The sequence below is a fragment of the Vulpes lagopus genome, chromosome 19, assembly GCF_018345385.1.
Source record: "Vulpes lagopus strain Blue_001 chromosome 19, ASM1834538v1, whole genome shotgun sequence".
NCBI classification, from domain to species: domain Eukaryota; kingdom Metazoa; phylum Chordata; class Mammalia; order Carnivora; family Canidae; genus Vulpes; species Vulpes lagopus.
Window position 1 is genome coordinate 51271334 of NC_054842.1, and position 15337 is coordinate 51286670.

A 15337-nucleotide genomic window follows, 5' to 3' on the forward strand; every position below is an offset into this window, starting at 1 on the left:
GCCTAGGATGTAGTCCTCAATTCATGTGATCTGGAAAATGTGTGTTTTTCTAGTTGGGTACAGAGTTCTATATGTGTACCTTAAACCTGTCTTATTGGCATTGTTAAAACCTCTATATTTTTACTGAATTATTTGTGTGCTTGACTTTGGGTTGCTGCATTGTACCTCATAGGAAGGCCTCTCACATAATAGCACGGAGCTGTGTAGTGTGAATTTCCATGGCCTTATATGGTGGGTCCAGAGACTGACTGACGTAACTGAGGGAACTGTGTTGCAATCTACCACTATAGGATGGATTTTATAGTTTCTCCTTACAGTTCTATTGGATTTTGCTTTATATATTTTAAGGCTACTTGAACAGGTGCATGTAAATTTAGACTATTTATGGTGAATTAATCTAGTCTCACTAGAAGCCAAGAATAATGACTTTTGTCTTTTTATTTTAATATCTTTTTAAAATTTATTCACGAGAGACTCAGAGAGAGACAGAGACACAGGCAGAGGGAGAAGCAGGCTCCACGCAGGGAGCCCGACATGGGACTCAATCCCGGGTCTCCAGGATCTGGCTCTGGGCTGAAGGCAGCGCTAAACTGCTGAGCCACCTGGGCTGCCCATGACTTTTGTCTTTAAGTTTACTTTGTCTAATATTAATTTAATTGCATACTTGTTTTTCTTTATACTTTTTCTTTCTGTTACATCTTTAAAAAAAAAAATCTTTCCATGTCCTTATGTTTTAAGAATGCCTCTGATAAGGAACTCAGCTGTGTTCATTTATCAGGCCTGTTTCTCTTTCTTTTTTTTTAACTTGTGAGTTTAATTTATTTGCCATCAATGTGATTGCTACCTTAAGCTTTCTATTTTTTTCCTTTCTGCACTGTTTCTACTTTTTGGGCCTTTGGGTAGAGGGGTATTGTTGGAGTTTATTTTCTTTATGCTTTTTCCTCTAATGGTATATTCTATTCCTATTCTTTAAGTGGTTACTTTTGAAATTTTACCATGCATACTTAGTGAAGTCTAAAAATAATATCTCAAACTCCCAACCATGCAAGGGCCAAAGAACACTTGAGCTCTGATAGTTGCCCTCCTAACTTATAGTCTACAGTTTTGTCTATTGTTCTAGTTCTATCCTTTTGTTAGCCCCACTAATTAGATATAGTTAAAACTGTATTTTATGCAGATATTTGTTTATAATCACCCGCATGCAGAGCTGGCTGCATAATTTTCAGGGCCCAGTACAAAATGAATTTTCAGGGCCCAGTACAAAATGAAAACATGGGTCTCCTGTTCAAAAAGCTACAAAGCTTTTTTTCCCTGACTTCACAGTATCTCTTTCAACCTGGCATGGTATTTTCATGATTACTATTGAATGTGGTGCTCCCTGAGGCCTGGGGGCATCATGGAACAGATGCAGGCTTTCACAGGCACTCAGTACACCTCCCTATGATTCAGAGCAGGGGGAGTGCACATGCCCAAACCCCACCCTGCCCATGCAGGTGCCTGTACCTGAGACCATGCCTGAATCAGAGGAAGGCAGAAGAGTCTGGGCAAGGGCTGAGGAGCAGGGGCTGAGAGGTGGTAGGAGGTAGGACTGTGTGTGAGCCAAGGCTCCAAGCCAAGCCCCTGGTACATACTCAATTGTCCCATGAGACCTCACATAAAACACAAATGTAAAGATAAAATTATTAAGAGTTTCATAATGGTGACCAAAAAGCATTCATTCTGAAGCACGGGATCCCCTTCTGAGCATGGGCTTTGTACAGCTGTCTTGACCATATGCCCAAGAAGTTGTCCTCCCTGCATGTGTCTGCCAGTTCCTTTGCTCACATTTCTTCTTGCATGCTGACCTTCCTTCTGAGATCTTATCCCTTCTTGCAAAGCATATTCTTTAGAAGGTTCCTTTGTAAAAGGCCCTTTAGCTGGTAGTAAACACTCTGGTTTTGTTTATCTGTCTCATTCTGAAAGATAGTTTTGCTGGGTACCTAACTTTAGTTGGTGGTTATTTTCTCATAAGATTTTGAACATATTATTTTGCTGTCTGACTTCCTTCATTTGTGTTGGAGAATAAACTTTCAATATGTTTGGGTTCCTTTGAAGATAATGGTTTTATTCTCTCCAGCTTCTTTTAAGATCTCTTTAACTTTGATGTTCTTCATGTTTACCAACAGAGGCCCTGATGGGAGATTCATTTTTTATTATCTTGCTTGGAATCCATTTGGCTTCCTAGATTTGTGAGTTAGTGTTTTTCATTAGTCTAGAATAGTCCCCTCACATATTGCTTCCTCTCCCTTATCTCTCCTCTCCTTCTGAAATAATAAATAGATATATATTAGATCTTCTCACTCTGTCCTCCATGTATTAACTTCTCTTTTATATTTTCTGTATTTTTCACTTCCTGTACTTTACTCCATAAAATTTCTTTAAATCTCCCTTTAAGTTTATTCATTGTTTAGCTATGAATAATCTGCTACAGGACCACCCACTGTTTTTCATTTTGATTATTATATTTTTAAGTTTTACAAGTTTGATTTGGTTCTTTTCTTATTTCATGTTAAATCAATCTTATATTTCATATTTAAATGTTGTTTAAATAAATATTTTATTTCTTTGAATATCCTGATTCTATATTCTGTATCTGAAAATTCAACACTCATGAGTTTGATTATGCTTTCATTTGTGTCTGCTCATTCTCTTACTGGCTTTTTTTCTTTTATAGTTTTGTGATTTTTAAAAAAAAAAACATGATTTCATAGGTCTTGATTTTTATCACTGTAGAAAATCTTTGAGTCCCACGTTGAAGATAGGTTGTTCCCAAAATACTGTGGTTTTTTTTTTTTTTTCTATCAGGCATCTGGAGGCAAAGTTAACCTATTATGACTTGAAGATATCCTTTCAACATGAAGCTTTTTTAATCACTCAGGTTATATGAATTCACAATACAAACCTGTGTTAGGGTTAGTTTGTGTTTATAAATTCTTGTGAGAGATTTATATTTTTCCCTCTCCCTAGCACCAAAATTCAAAAGTAGTAATTTTCTTTTTGTACCTTGAGAGATGTTATTTGCATTTTACACATACTAGGTGTGAATTTCACACATAAACTGCATGTGCAGCTCTTTGAGATGCAGCTTCATGCAGGTGAGTTTCCTTTTACTCTTTCCCTCCTGAGCCCTTCATGGTTATGAAATTTAAAGCTCAGGTTCATCAGATTTGGAAGGTACCTTCAAGGTAAGAATTGGTTTCAATGCTCTACTTATTGTTGGAGGTTCTTCCTTTTACTTTCTTTTTTTTAAGATTTAGTTTGAAATTACAAAAAATTTACAAAGACAATACAGAGAGAGTTTATGTTTCTGTTTGGACCCCCCCCTTTTTTTTGTTTATTTGAGACAGAGAGAGAGAGAGAGAAACAGGCAGAGGGAGAAGCAGGCTCCATGCAGGGAGCCTGACGTGGGACTCAATCTGAGGTCTCCAGGATCATGCCCTGGGCCGAAGGCAGTGCTAAACCGCTGAGCCACTGTGGCTGCCCTTGTTTGCCCATTTTTAATAACAGGGACACATCTGTAAAAACTATGAAATTAACATTGGTGTAATACAATTAACTAAACTACAGACCTTGTTTAGATTTCAAGTTTTCCGCTCATATCCTTTTTCTGTCCTTTCACTTGAGTTTTTTCCTCTGCATCCTTTCTACTTTTTGTCCAGCTCACTGATGAAGTTTAAGATATTTTTTATAAGTTAAAAAAAATGTTTACTTATTTTCAGTAGGAGAGTTGTCAAAGTACCTCGTCCAACACATTTCTAGAAAGAGAAGTCTGGGGAGTTTTTTTTTTTTTTAAAGGGGAGTTTTTTTTAAACATCATTTTCCCTCAAATGATATTCATAATCCTGGTTACCAAGTCCAACATGTCTTCTTAAGCTGTGTCCTTAAGTTTTTCTAGCCTAGAAATGTTGGCATTATTTTTATTAGGTAAAAAAAAAAAAAAAAAAAAAAGTTTAATTATAAGACCAGAAAAGAAATCAAGAGATAGATTGAGAGTCTATTATAGTGCTATAGGTGAGAGAAAGTCAAGAACCTTAAAAAGACTGTTGGCAGTAGGAAAGGAGGAGAGGAAATAGTTTGAGGAGCACTCAGGAAGCAAAATAGAGAATTTGGTGTTGAATGGATGTGGTGGGACAAGAAGAAGAAAGGGTCAGGGAAAACTCGGGGATTTCAAACCAAAGATTTTGACTTTTGAAGATTTTTAGAAGCCAAAAGGGAAAGCAATATTGTAGGAGATGATGGTGGATTTGTTTTTGAATGTATCTGGTATTAATGATTCATTAGGGTGGAAATGTCCAATAAGCAGTTGTAATTGAATGCCACAATTTTGAGAAAGGAGTCAGAGCTAAAAGGAATAGAGTGGTAATGGAACACAAATAGATTAGGAAGAGGAATAAGCAATGGAGAAGAATCACCTATAAAAAACTAAGGAGAGACATGGTCAGTACAGAAAAGGGAAGGAGCCCTGATCAACAAATGTGCTTTTGCCACTACTTGTGATATTCAGAAGCTTAATTTCAGTGCCCCTGTGAAATGCTCTTAACGAATCTTCTGCACTTTCTTCCACCCAGAGGATTATGAACTAAACTTTAAGATCCATTTATGTGGATTAAAATATTAAAATGTTCTTTATGTTTTTTTTCAATTTTCTTTTTTTTTCTTTTTTTTTTTAATTTTTATTTATTTATTTATTTATGATAGTCAGAGAGAGAGAGAGAGAGAGAGAGGCAGAGACATAGGCAGAGGGAGAAGCAGGCTCCATGCACTGGGAGCCCGACATGGGATTCGATCCCCGGTCTCCAGGATCGCGCCCTGGGCCAAAGGCAGGCGCTAAACCACTGCGCCACCCAGGGATCCCTTTTTTCAATTTTCTAATATGTTTTATACTATACCATATCTCAGACATTACCTTCTGTTTCATTTGGTTTGTTCCAATCAGTACTTAAGACAAGTATAAGAAAAATAAATTTAGCAAGAACCGCGAACATATGTTGATTTTATGGCATATCCCAACCTATTTTCCTTTTTTTAGGAAACAAAATATTGTCTAGTGTTAGAATTTAGTCATAAACTTTGAAACCATAATGTGTAACATTTTATGGTATTTATGACTCCACATATGTTGTTACTATTTCATACAAAAGAAATAACTTAAAAAAAAAAGAAATAACTTAATAAGCAAAAATTATGCCTGAGAAAAATACTTACCTTGTATGTAGTGTTTGTAAATTGCTGTTAATGGTACAAGTAGTATCTAGTGGCAGGATATATATTGCTAAAGAGAAGAAACAGACTAAGTTGTGAAATACTATTACCTGAGCCAGGAGCTGCAATTTAGGAAGAGTGTCAGGGTCTTGACTCATTTGTTGGGTTTATGGTTTTCAGGGAATTAATGCTGATTTCACATCAGAAAAGCATCGAGCAGCTGCAGGAAACCCTTAGACAGAAGCTGCTGAATGATGATAACTGGAGAGAGAAGGTAACAATAATGTAGCTTTCATCTACATGTGTCTTATTTGCTTTTAAAAATTCTGTTTGTCAGGAGACTATTCCAGGTGTCTTTGCTTCTATGCACATTTTGATTCCTTCTGGAATTTCCTAGACCAAACATGCTTGTAAGTGTCTTTTCCAAAATACCAAACAACATAATGGGAAATAAAAATGTAAGAACAGAATTTGAAATCTCATAAAATTAAGATAGCCCTTAGTTCTCATGTAAAAGTGTAATTTTTATCTTTAAGTATTTACCTTGTTCCTGTAAAGTGACAGAAACTTCATTTGACTACATCCTTAAAAGCAGAAGAATATTCAATTATTCTTACAATTTCTCTGCTTTTAAGAAGATACTGCAAGAGAATGGAAAATGGCAGAATTACTCAGTTATGAACTTTTGGCAAAGTAAAATGTATAAGAATTTAGCTCATTATTTGCAAAGAAAATGTTTTCTCTTAGAGTACTGAAAAATGCATTGATTTTTTTTGTCTTTGGACTTTCTAAAATTTTTCAAGATTTCAGTAATAAATATGTATTACTTTGATAATTTTTTTTATTTTTTATTTTTTTTACTTTGATAATTTTAAAGGATACAAATAATATTCTAAAAATTATTGGTCTCTACCTCCTCAGGCCTTGTACCGCTCTAGTCATTGAGGCTTACAGCCATCATCTCCCGGCCATAAACTTCTGATACTCCTTGATTGGTCCCTGGGCCGTACCCTGAACAATGCCCTGAACCCTTTCCACCTCTTTCTCTTGCCCAACTGATACCTTCCCTAGCACTAGTCCTCATCCTTGGTTTTCTGATAACATTGTAAATTTGCATATCAAACTAGAGCTGGCTACTGAAATTCAGATTGCTTGACTAAAGTCTTGACAAGCTGTTTGGTTATTACCAGATTCTTCTCTGTGATGTCTAGGCCCTATAACTTGTAACCTCAAGGGACAAGCAGTGGCCACCTTCAAACTAACATCTCCACGCGGACTCTTCCGCCCTACCATCCACCAAATCGAAACCCTTTAGAGATTGTTGCTTGCTCAGGTCTGTTCTAAAGTTTTCACTTTCATTTCCATTCTTTCCTCAGTTGGCCATACTGAGGCATTACTGGCCCTCTGTAAAACAATCTCACTTTCCTTGTCCCTCAGGGATCACACACTCATTCTGTAAGAGAAGTGATCACTATAACAACAGTTCCATAGAGGCAAAAATTAAAAGTTTAAAAGTTGAGAATATGGACTGAAGTTGCTTCAAGTACTCAAAGAAAAGCATGGACTTTTTCTTTTCCTTCTACTCTAAAACTCACATTTAAAAAAATCTTTGTAATTTTACTGGCTTTGGGGTATAGTTGTCTAGTCTGTTCTTATTCACTTCCTCCATCCTTATGAATCCATGTTTTAAAATACAAAAAAAAAAGAAAAGAAGAGAAAAGAAAAGAAAAGAAAGCTCAACCTACTCAGCAATCCAAAAATTGCAAATTAAAATAATGAGATTATTTTTTAACCCATCCAGTTAACAGAGCGGTTTTGGCATTGTGAAGTCTAGTCAGATAATCTCTCATATTCACTCTTTAAGGGGCTGGAAGTTACAGCAACCCTTTGGAGAGCAATTTGGAAGTGTGTATGAAGAGATATTGTAAATATCTCTTAAAGCAGAAATTTCATTGATGGAATTAATGTGAATAGAAATCCACAGATTCTTCCCTTCCCTCAGACACCTGAGCTTCTCTTAGACTGACAGAGTGAACTTTCCTGCCTTTGCTGTGTAGAAGTTCCTTATCTCTGTGGTCACACCCCGTGAAGGACGTTCAGATACAATCTACTAGAGAAGTCTCCGCATTTACAATCTACTTACTCTATTACTGCTGCTCACTGTACCCTGTCTATGAGGTTACTGACAGAGGAAGTGGACCAAGTTAGTGTTAGCATTTGATCATATAAAAGCATTATGATCTTGCTTCATGCTGTTAATTTGATGATGAAAATAAACCTATGTAAGATTTTCTAAGTTCTAGCTAAGACCATGATATCATTCTAATAAATTAATTATATCATAGATGCATTTTGGCATGTATAATTTTCTATGATATAAATGGGCATTTCATTCTGTTGAGAGGACATGACTTCTTGTTAATAAATCTTATCATTTAGCTTAGCAGTAAATCAAGATCCAGACCAGTAAAGCCAAGGAATGATAATTATGTCTTGGCTGTGTTAGTTATTGAGACTATGAATAAAAAGTTCCCAAAAAGTCCTCTCATGAGAAAGGGAAATCATTAATATGACATTGTCATCTCTTTCTTGGGTCACTGTGCCTTTGTGTAGGAATGAAGTGTTCCCTTTACAAATATATAATATACATATTAGAATAAACTTCATAACTTAAATGTTTTTAACATTCAAAAAAAGTAGATAGCAATTTGTGCCTGTACTTAATTATTTTAGAGTATGTAAAAAGCACATAATAGAATCAATAGTTGCTATGCAACAAGGATGGCACATTTTAAAATAACTGCATATTTACTAATTGCCATAGATTTTTATTTCAAGTATTCCTTTGATGTGAAGAAAATAAATTAATGTGCATACTGAACATTTAAAATTGGTTCCAAATGCACAATGTTGTTACTTTTCAGTTAAAATTTTTATAATTAAAAAATTTCCTATAGCCAGAGTGCTGACATTAAGTGATAGTCATGTGTTGATTATTACTTTTTAGTGTGATAAACAAATCCCAGCCAAATATTTTGTCAGATTATTACTAAAATATCGTCCCATTTAGGAACATTTTAGAATTGTACTACTATTGACCTCATTTTAAATAGTGCGTAGAACTTTTAAAAGTCAATAGTTAAATAAACAAACAGAACCTTCCTAGGTGAGCAGCTGAATTGATAGTGAAAATGCAGGGTAGTGGGGTTGGGGTTTACCTCAAGAGATAGTCAATTCTAGCATCAAAGGGAAGCAAACAAAAAAATCTCAAATTTTCCTTCAAAATATAAGGGGCAGATGGCTGAGTAATCCCTAATGTGTTTTAGGGTACTACTAATGAAATTTAAAAGAATAACTTGTAAAATAACAAATTTTGACAGAGATGAACTTGTCATAAAAATATCATTGTACATTTATGCATAAGAAATGTATGGCTAAAAAGAATATTGGGAGCACACTTTAATTTGAAAAATTATACCATGTAATTTTCAAAATTGAATTAATAAGATCACAAAATTTTAGATCTAGAATGTCCTGCAAATATCATCTGATTTAAATCCTTAACCAAGATAATAAAAGTAGCCTCCATTATTAGAGTGTTTACTATATGCCAGGCCTTGTGCTTTTCATAAATGTAATTTTAATTATTATAAAATTATTATTCCTGGTAGCTCACGGGAAAAAATAAGGCTCAGAGAAGTTAGGTAAGTTGCCAAGGCTATATAGCCAGGAAATAACAACGGATACAAACCTTGGGGGAAAAAATGAGAGCTAAATACAAAATTCAAAACTTCTGCATTTGGCCTAGATGGATTAATAGAAGCCAGATTTACTCTCCCTCCAAAATCACTAAGCCACTGGAGAAAAGATAGAAAACAATGGTTTCAAGACACCCAATACCAGACAACAAAAGACAATGATTCTTACAGATAGGAGACTTCTTACAGAAGTGAGCTCTGTGATTGCTCAAATTTAAAAGTTGAGAATATGGACTGAAGTTGCTTCAAGTGCTCAAGGAAAAGCATGGACTTTTTTTTCCGCACAAGAGAGGAAAATCATTAATATGACATTGTCATCTCTTTCTTGGTCTTGAGAAGACCCAAGAGACGAAGACAGCTAGAGTTCACAGAGTAGTGTTCTCAGCAGAGAGCTGCACACAGACAGAATGCTGGAGATCTAGAGAGTCCCCATTTAGTATATGTATGGTCAGTGCATATGTGTGGGGAAACTACCCAAAGGCAGAGAAAGACCACCTGAAAGGACAGAGAGGAGTACCAAATTCTCACACAATGCCAGACGGGAAGACCTATAATTCACAGGGCACTGGGAAGAGTTCTCAGAAGGGTTGTGCATCAGTAGGAGGAAAAAAATTAGCCCCAGATTAAATGCTGAACTGATTCTGACTTACAAATTTTAAAAAGAAGAACTAAAAAGTCAAGCTGATTCCAAGAAACTTGACTGCATCCCAGAATAGAGTTTAATAATACTCACAAGAATACAAAAATATCCAACATCTAACAAGGTAAAATTTACAATGGAAATTCAATCAAAAACTGCCATTAAAAAGAAAAAGGAAAAGAGAGCTCATAATTAGAGAAAAATTAATAAGTAAAAATTGACTCAGAAAAGCACATATATTAGAATGAACAGACAAGGACAATAAAACAGTTGCAATAACTGTATTCTATTTGTCCAAAAAATAGAGGAAAAACCGACTATGTTAAGTAGAGATATAGAAGATATAAAAAAGATTTAAAGTGAACTTCTAGAGATGAAAAATACAATATCTAAGATAAAAAGTACACTGACTGGGATTAATGGCACATTTGCCATTCCAGAAGAAAAGTTTACTGAACCTGAATACACACAACTGAAACAATCCAAATGAAACAAAAATAGAAGACTCAAAACAAACAAGAACATCAGTGAGCTATGAAACAAATACAGGTAAGCTAGTATATGCATAATTGGAATTCCCAAAGGACGGGAGAAAGAAGAAAGGACAGAAAAAATATTTGAAGAAATAATGGCTGAAAAATTTCAAGATTTAATTAAAACTGTAAACCTGCACATTCAAGAAGTTCAACAAACTTCAAGCACACCACGGAACATTCTAATCTGATTGCTGAAAAATAGTGGTAGAAAGAAAATCTTAAATGCCACCAGAGAATAAGAGACATATAGAGAGGAACAAAGGTAAGGATGACAGCAGATTTTTTTCATCAAAGATGGTATGATTAGGGCACCTGGGTGGCTCAGTCAATTAAGCATCAGGCTCTTGACTGGCTCAGGTCATGATCTCAGGGTTGTGATATTAAGCCCAACATTGGGCTCCATGCTGGGCGTGGAGCCTGCCTAAGATTTTCTCTCTCCCTCTGTCCCTCCCTACCCCTCTCTCTCTAGAAAACAAACCAAAAATAAAAGACAATATAAGCAAGAAGAAGGTGAGTATTTTTAGTACTGAAAGAATGAGGAGACTGGGATTGCAAGCTGCCAATCTAGAATTCCATACAAAATGAAAGTATCCTTCAAATATGAGGGTGAAAGGCTTTTTCAGAAATGAAAAAGTTGAGCAAATATATCACCATACTGTGAGAAATGTTTAAAGAAGTCCTTTAGTCAGAAGGAAAATTATACCATATGAAAATATGGATCTATACAAAGGAATGTAGAACATCAGAAATGATAAAAATGTGGATAAACATGAGCCATTTGATTATTTGAATTTTTAAAAATATAATTAACTATTGAAACAAAATATTACCCACCTAATATGAGATTTATAACATGTAGAAGAAAAATATATTGAAAAGAAACACAGTGTCTAAGGGAAGAAACAGAGGATACTAATGTGAGATTCCTATACATGATCTATCACGAGAAGATAGATTGCATTAAGCTAAAATCCTAAAGCAACCACAAAAGTAGGAAAAAAATTATAGCTAACAAGCCAACAAAGAAAATAAAATCGAATTAAAAAAAACCCTCAATTCAGAAGAAGATAAAAAAAAAAGGAGGAAAAGGAAAAAAGATGAGATGGATCAAACAGAAAACATATAGCAAGACAACTTTAAAGCTAATCATATCAATAATCAAATTAAATGTAAATCATGTAAGCCAGAGGTTACCATACGTTTTCTATAAAGGACCAGTTAGTAAATATTTTTGCTTTGTGGGACATTGAGTCTCTGTTGCAACCACTCAACTCTCCCATTATAGCTTAAAAGCAGCCATAGACGATAAGCAAATGAATGGCTAAATTTAGTCCATTTGGGCCATAGTTTGCCAAGCTCTGGCTTAAAAATCCCCGTTGAATGACAGAGATTGTCATGTTGGATAAAATTCCAAAACTATGTTCCCTGCAAAAAATACACTTTAATATAAAGAAATATTTTCATAAATAGGTTAAAAATAAAGGATGTACAATAGAGTATATGCTGATACAAATCAAAAGAAAACTAAAGCACCAGGTTACTATTAGAAAAGTAAATTTTGGCCTGGGTGGCTCAGTCAGTGGGTAGCTGACTCGATTTCGGCTCAGGTCATGATCTCAGGGTCCTGGGGTCAAGCCAAGGGTCAGAGTCCACTCGCACAGAGTCTGCTGAGGATTCTCTCCCTCCCCCTCTCCTCCTCCTGCTAGCTCATGCAGGCACTCTCTTTCTCTCTTTCTCTCTCTCTAAAATAAATGAATAAATATTTTCAAAAAAAAAGGAAAGTAAATTTCAAAGCAAAGCTATCAGAATATTTAGAATATTAGTAAGGATGATGAAGATCATTTCATAATGTTTAAAGGATCAGCTCACCAAGGGGACATAATAACCCTACATGTTATTCACCTAGTTACATGGTTTTAAAATTAAGCAAAGATTGTTAGGACAGCAAGAAGAAATAGACAAATCCACAATTAGAGATGTCAACAATAGCCGTCTCTCAAAAATTGATAGAAAAACATCTGGAAAATTAGTAGGATATAGTCTGTGGAAAATAGTGTCATAGTTTTTTATGACAATTTTTTAAAGGATTTTATTTATTCATGAGAGACACAGAGAGAGAGGCAGAGACACAGGCAGAGGGAGAAGCAGGCTCCATGCAGGGGCCCGATGCGAGACTTGATCCCAGGACCCTGGGATCACGACCCGAGCCAAAGGCCGACACTCAACCACTGAGCCACCCAGGTGCCCCATAACAATTTATTTTAAAGAGATATATTAAACAACACTTTTAACGAACATGACCTAATTGATACTTATAAAATTCTCCATTTAACAGCAGAATAAACATTCTTCTCAAGTGCACATGGGACATTTACTAAAATAGATCATATTCTGGAAAATAAATAACTCTCAATAAGTTTAAAAGGATTCAAAACATGCAAAGTATTTTTTCTGACCACAGTGGAATTGAATTAGAATTTATGAACAAAAAGCTATCTGGAAAGATCCCCAAGCATTTTGAAACTAAATAAATACGAAGTCCATGCCCTTAGTCACCATGCTATGTAGGTGTGTGGGGAGACAGGCTAGATGGAAGAATGAAACATGTGAGCCGGGGATCTACCAGAAACAGGTAGGTGTGCACACCGTCTCCACCTCGTAGTAGCTCTATGATCTTGGAGAAGGTACTTAACCTCTCTGGTCCTATTTCAGGATCCAGACAGTGTGAATAAGAATTATTATATATTATTATTATTATTATTATTATATATTGTAAGAATTAAATGAGTTAATACTATGCCACCCTACCTTGTATTGGTACCACCAAGTGAATAGTCTCTCCTTTCATCCCGAGTTCACTCAGTTCTTGGCAGGACTTCAATACATATTCTGATTCCTTAGGATTGGTTTTTTTTTGCTGCAAAATTTTTGTATTTAAATAACCATCTACTTTTACAATATTTTTATTCAGTAGTCAATTCATAAATAATCTGGTGTGTTAGTTTTCCACCAGCGTTTGCTTTTAATTTTTGGAAAACAGCAAAATAATTTTATTTTTAGGAGATATATTTTTAAAAATTATATAGGTACCCATCAAATATACACAAGTGGCCTAATTTCTACTTCAGCATCTGAAATTCCCTTGCTTTTATGGGGATCATCACTAATGAGTGATTATGTTACAACATGGTATTTGGCTCCATAGACAGAAAATTATCACAGAATCAACCACAAATATCTCATGCGGAAAATAGTGAACAGACAGCATTTTGCACATCAGTATTAGACGCGGGTGTTATAAAATAGTAGTTATGTGTTTCCATACAAATTCAAAGGGAATCAAAAAACAACATACTCCGAGTGCTCTAGAGTCATCAGGAAACCTTGACCAAGGAGAGAGTCTGAGCTAACGGGAGCTATGGATCAATAAAAAGCAAAAAAAAATTAGAACCTGAAATCTGTACAGAGATCATTTATTTTAATTTGTGTAACTCCCGAGCTTGTATATTATTCATGCTTTGGTTTTCAAAATCAGAATTTCCCCACGATTATTAAAATTACTATTAGCTATTATATAAAGTCATTTATCTTTTATGTAACCACCATCACCAAATTCATTTATTTTGCATAAGCACACATTCTGCCATCGAAGATATTTATTTTTTATGTTTATTTTTTTAATCTAAGAGATTTTATTTATTTATTTTTAAGATTTTGTTTATTTATTTGAGAGAGAAAGTGAGCGAGAGTGCACCAGCAGGAGGAGGGGGAGGGGGAGGGGGAGAGGGAGAAGCAGACTCCCCACTGAGCCCCCGCAGGGCTCCAGCCCAGGCCCCGGGATCACCACCTGAGCCACAGCCAGGTGCCCCCATCTCGGAGCTTGTACCAACCTATAAAAGACATAAACATGGTAATTGGCATGAACACGTCTCCTCAATGACAACTGATGCACCGGCTTAAGAAAACCATCGGGTTTGTGGGCTCATTATTTTGTTCAAACTATTCAGATTATGAAGGAACCAGGGGTATCATGTTTCTGTGCTACGGTGTCAACACGTTCAGGTGGCCCTTGGCATCCATCGCAGCTTCCTTAAATGTTCAGAAATCCCACCTGAAGCTCATTACTTCGCTTCCCTTTCCCTGGTTGTGCAAATGAAAACTCAACTCAGCGAATCACTCTTCTCTCTTCCACCTACATGCTTTTTCTTTCCCACCTTCCTTCTATTCTTTTCTTTTTCTCCCTCTCTTTACCTACAATAGCTCGCTCCAAGGAATAGCGTCGGGGCAAGGAGATCTCCTTGCTACTTGACTCATTGAATCTGTGAGCTACCTTTTCTTCCCTGAATACTTTGTGTTTCGTCCTCTTCTAAGGACTCTACTGATTGCATAACTAGATTCTTCCCCATAATACAATTAAATAACTTTTTAAAAGAGTCTGTCTAAAGTCTTTCTGTTGTCTAATTTACAGTTTGGCCTGTCCCACCTGGTCTGTATACATTCTTATTCTCTTAATTCGAGAAATCAGTCCATATTTTGAGAGAAGTCTTTTTGTCCTAAAATGACTACTTGGCTCTACCAATTAGCTACACAAGGAATTTTTTTTTTTGAACACCTCAGCACATGTTTCTCTTGAGCTTCTCAAAAACTGTTTTATTTAGTTGTATTTTTTTTTTTTTAATGGTGTCAGGGTATCTCGTGGGCTATTAACTCTTAAAGTCGAACCTTGCAAGTTTTTCAAATGTCTTTGCTTTTGATATCCTCCTTTCATGTGTTCTTAACTGATCCATCCCAGTGTGGTTGGAGCACTGTGTGCTAATCAAATGGGGAAAGGGAAAGTCAGGTTGGAGGGGCCCGGGGTTGCCGTAGACAGCGTTTGCCTTGTGCCCAACACCGCAGTGCAGGCCAAGGGAGGGAAGGGAGCTGGAATCCAGCCAGCGCTCTGCCCACCAGGTGCTGTCCTCAGCATGAGGCTATGTTCACCTAAGGATGGGGCACTTTTCTGCTTCACACAAAGTGTCACGTGGGTTGGTGGTGGCCCAGTGGAAGATCATGTTTAGGAGTTTTGATTTTATACTAACATATTGAGAAACCACTAAGAGGAAATAAAATAATCCAATTTATATTTTGTCAAGTACACCCTGCTGTGTGTACCATGGATTGGA

The 15337-nt window shown here is 35.9% G+C and overlaps 1 protein-coding gene across 1 annotated transcript in view; it reads left to right on the top strand.

Annotated features, from left to right (window-relative positions):
- The window catches only part of LEKR1 (leucine, glutamate and lysine rich 1), a 167192-nt gene that overhangs the window by 131690 nt on the left and 20165 nt on the right, over positions 1 to 15337 (top strand). The window contains exon 10 of the mRNA XM_041733691.1: positions 5422 to 5515. Within this exon, the coding sequence (XP_041589625.1) occupies positions 5422 to 5515 (94 nt within the window). The remainder of the gene's footprint in view (positions 1 to 5421; positions 5516 to 15337) is intronic.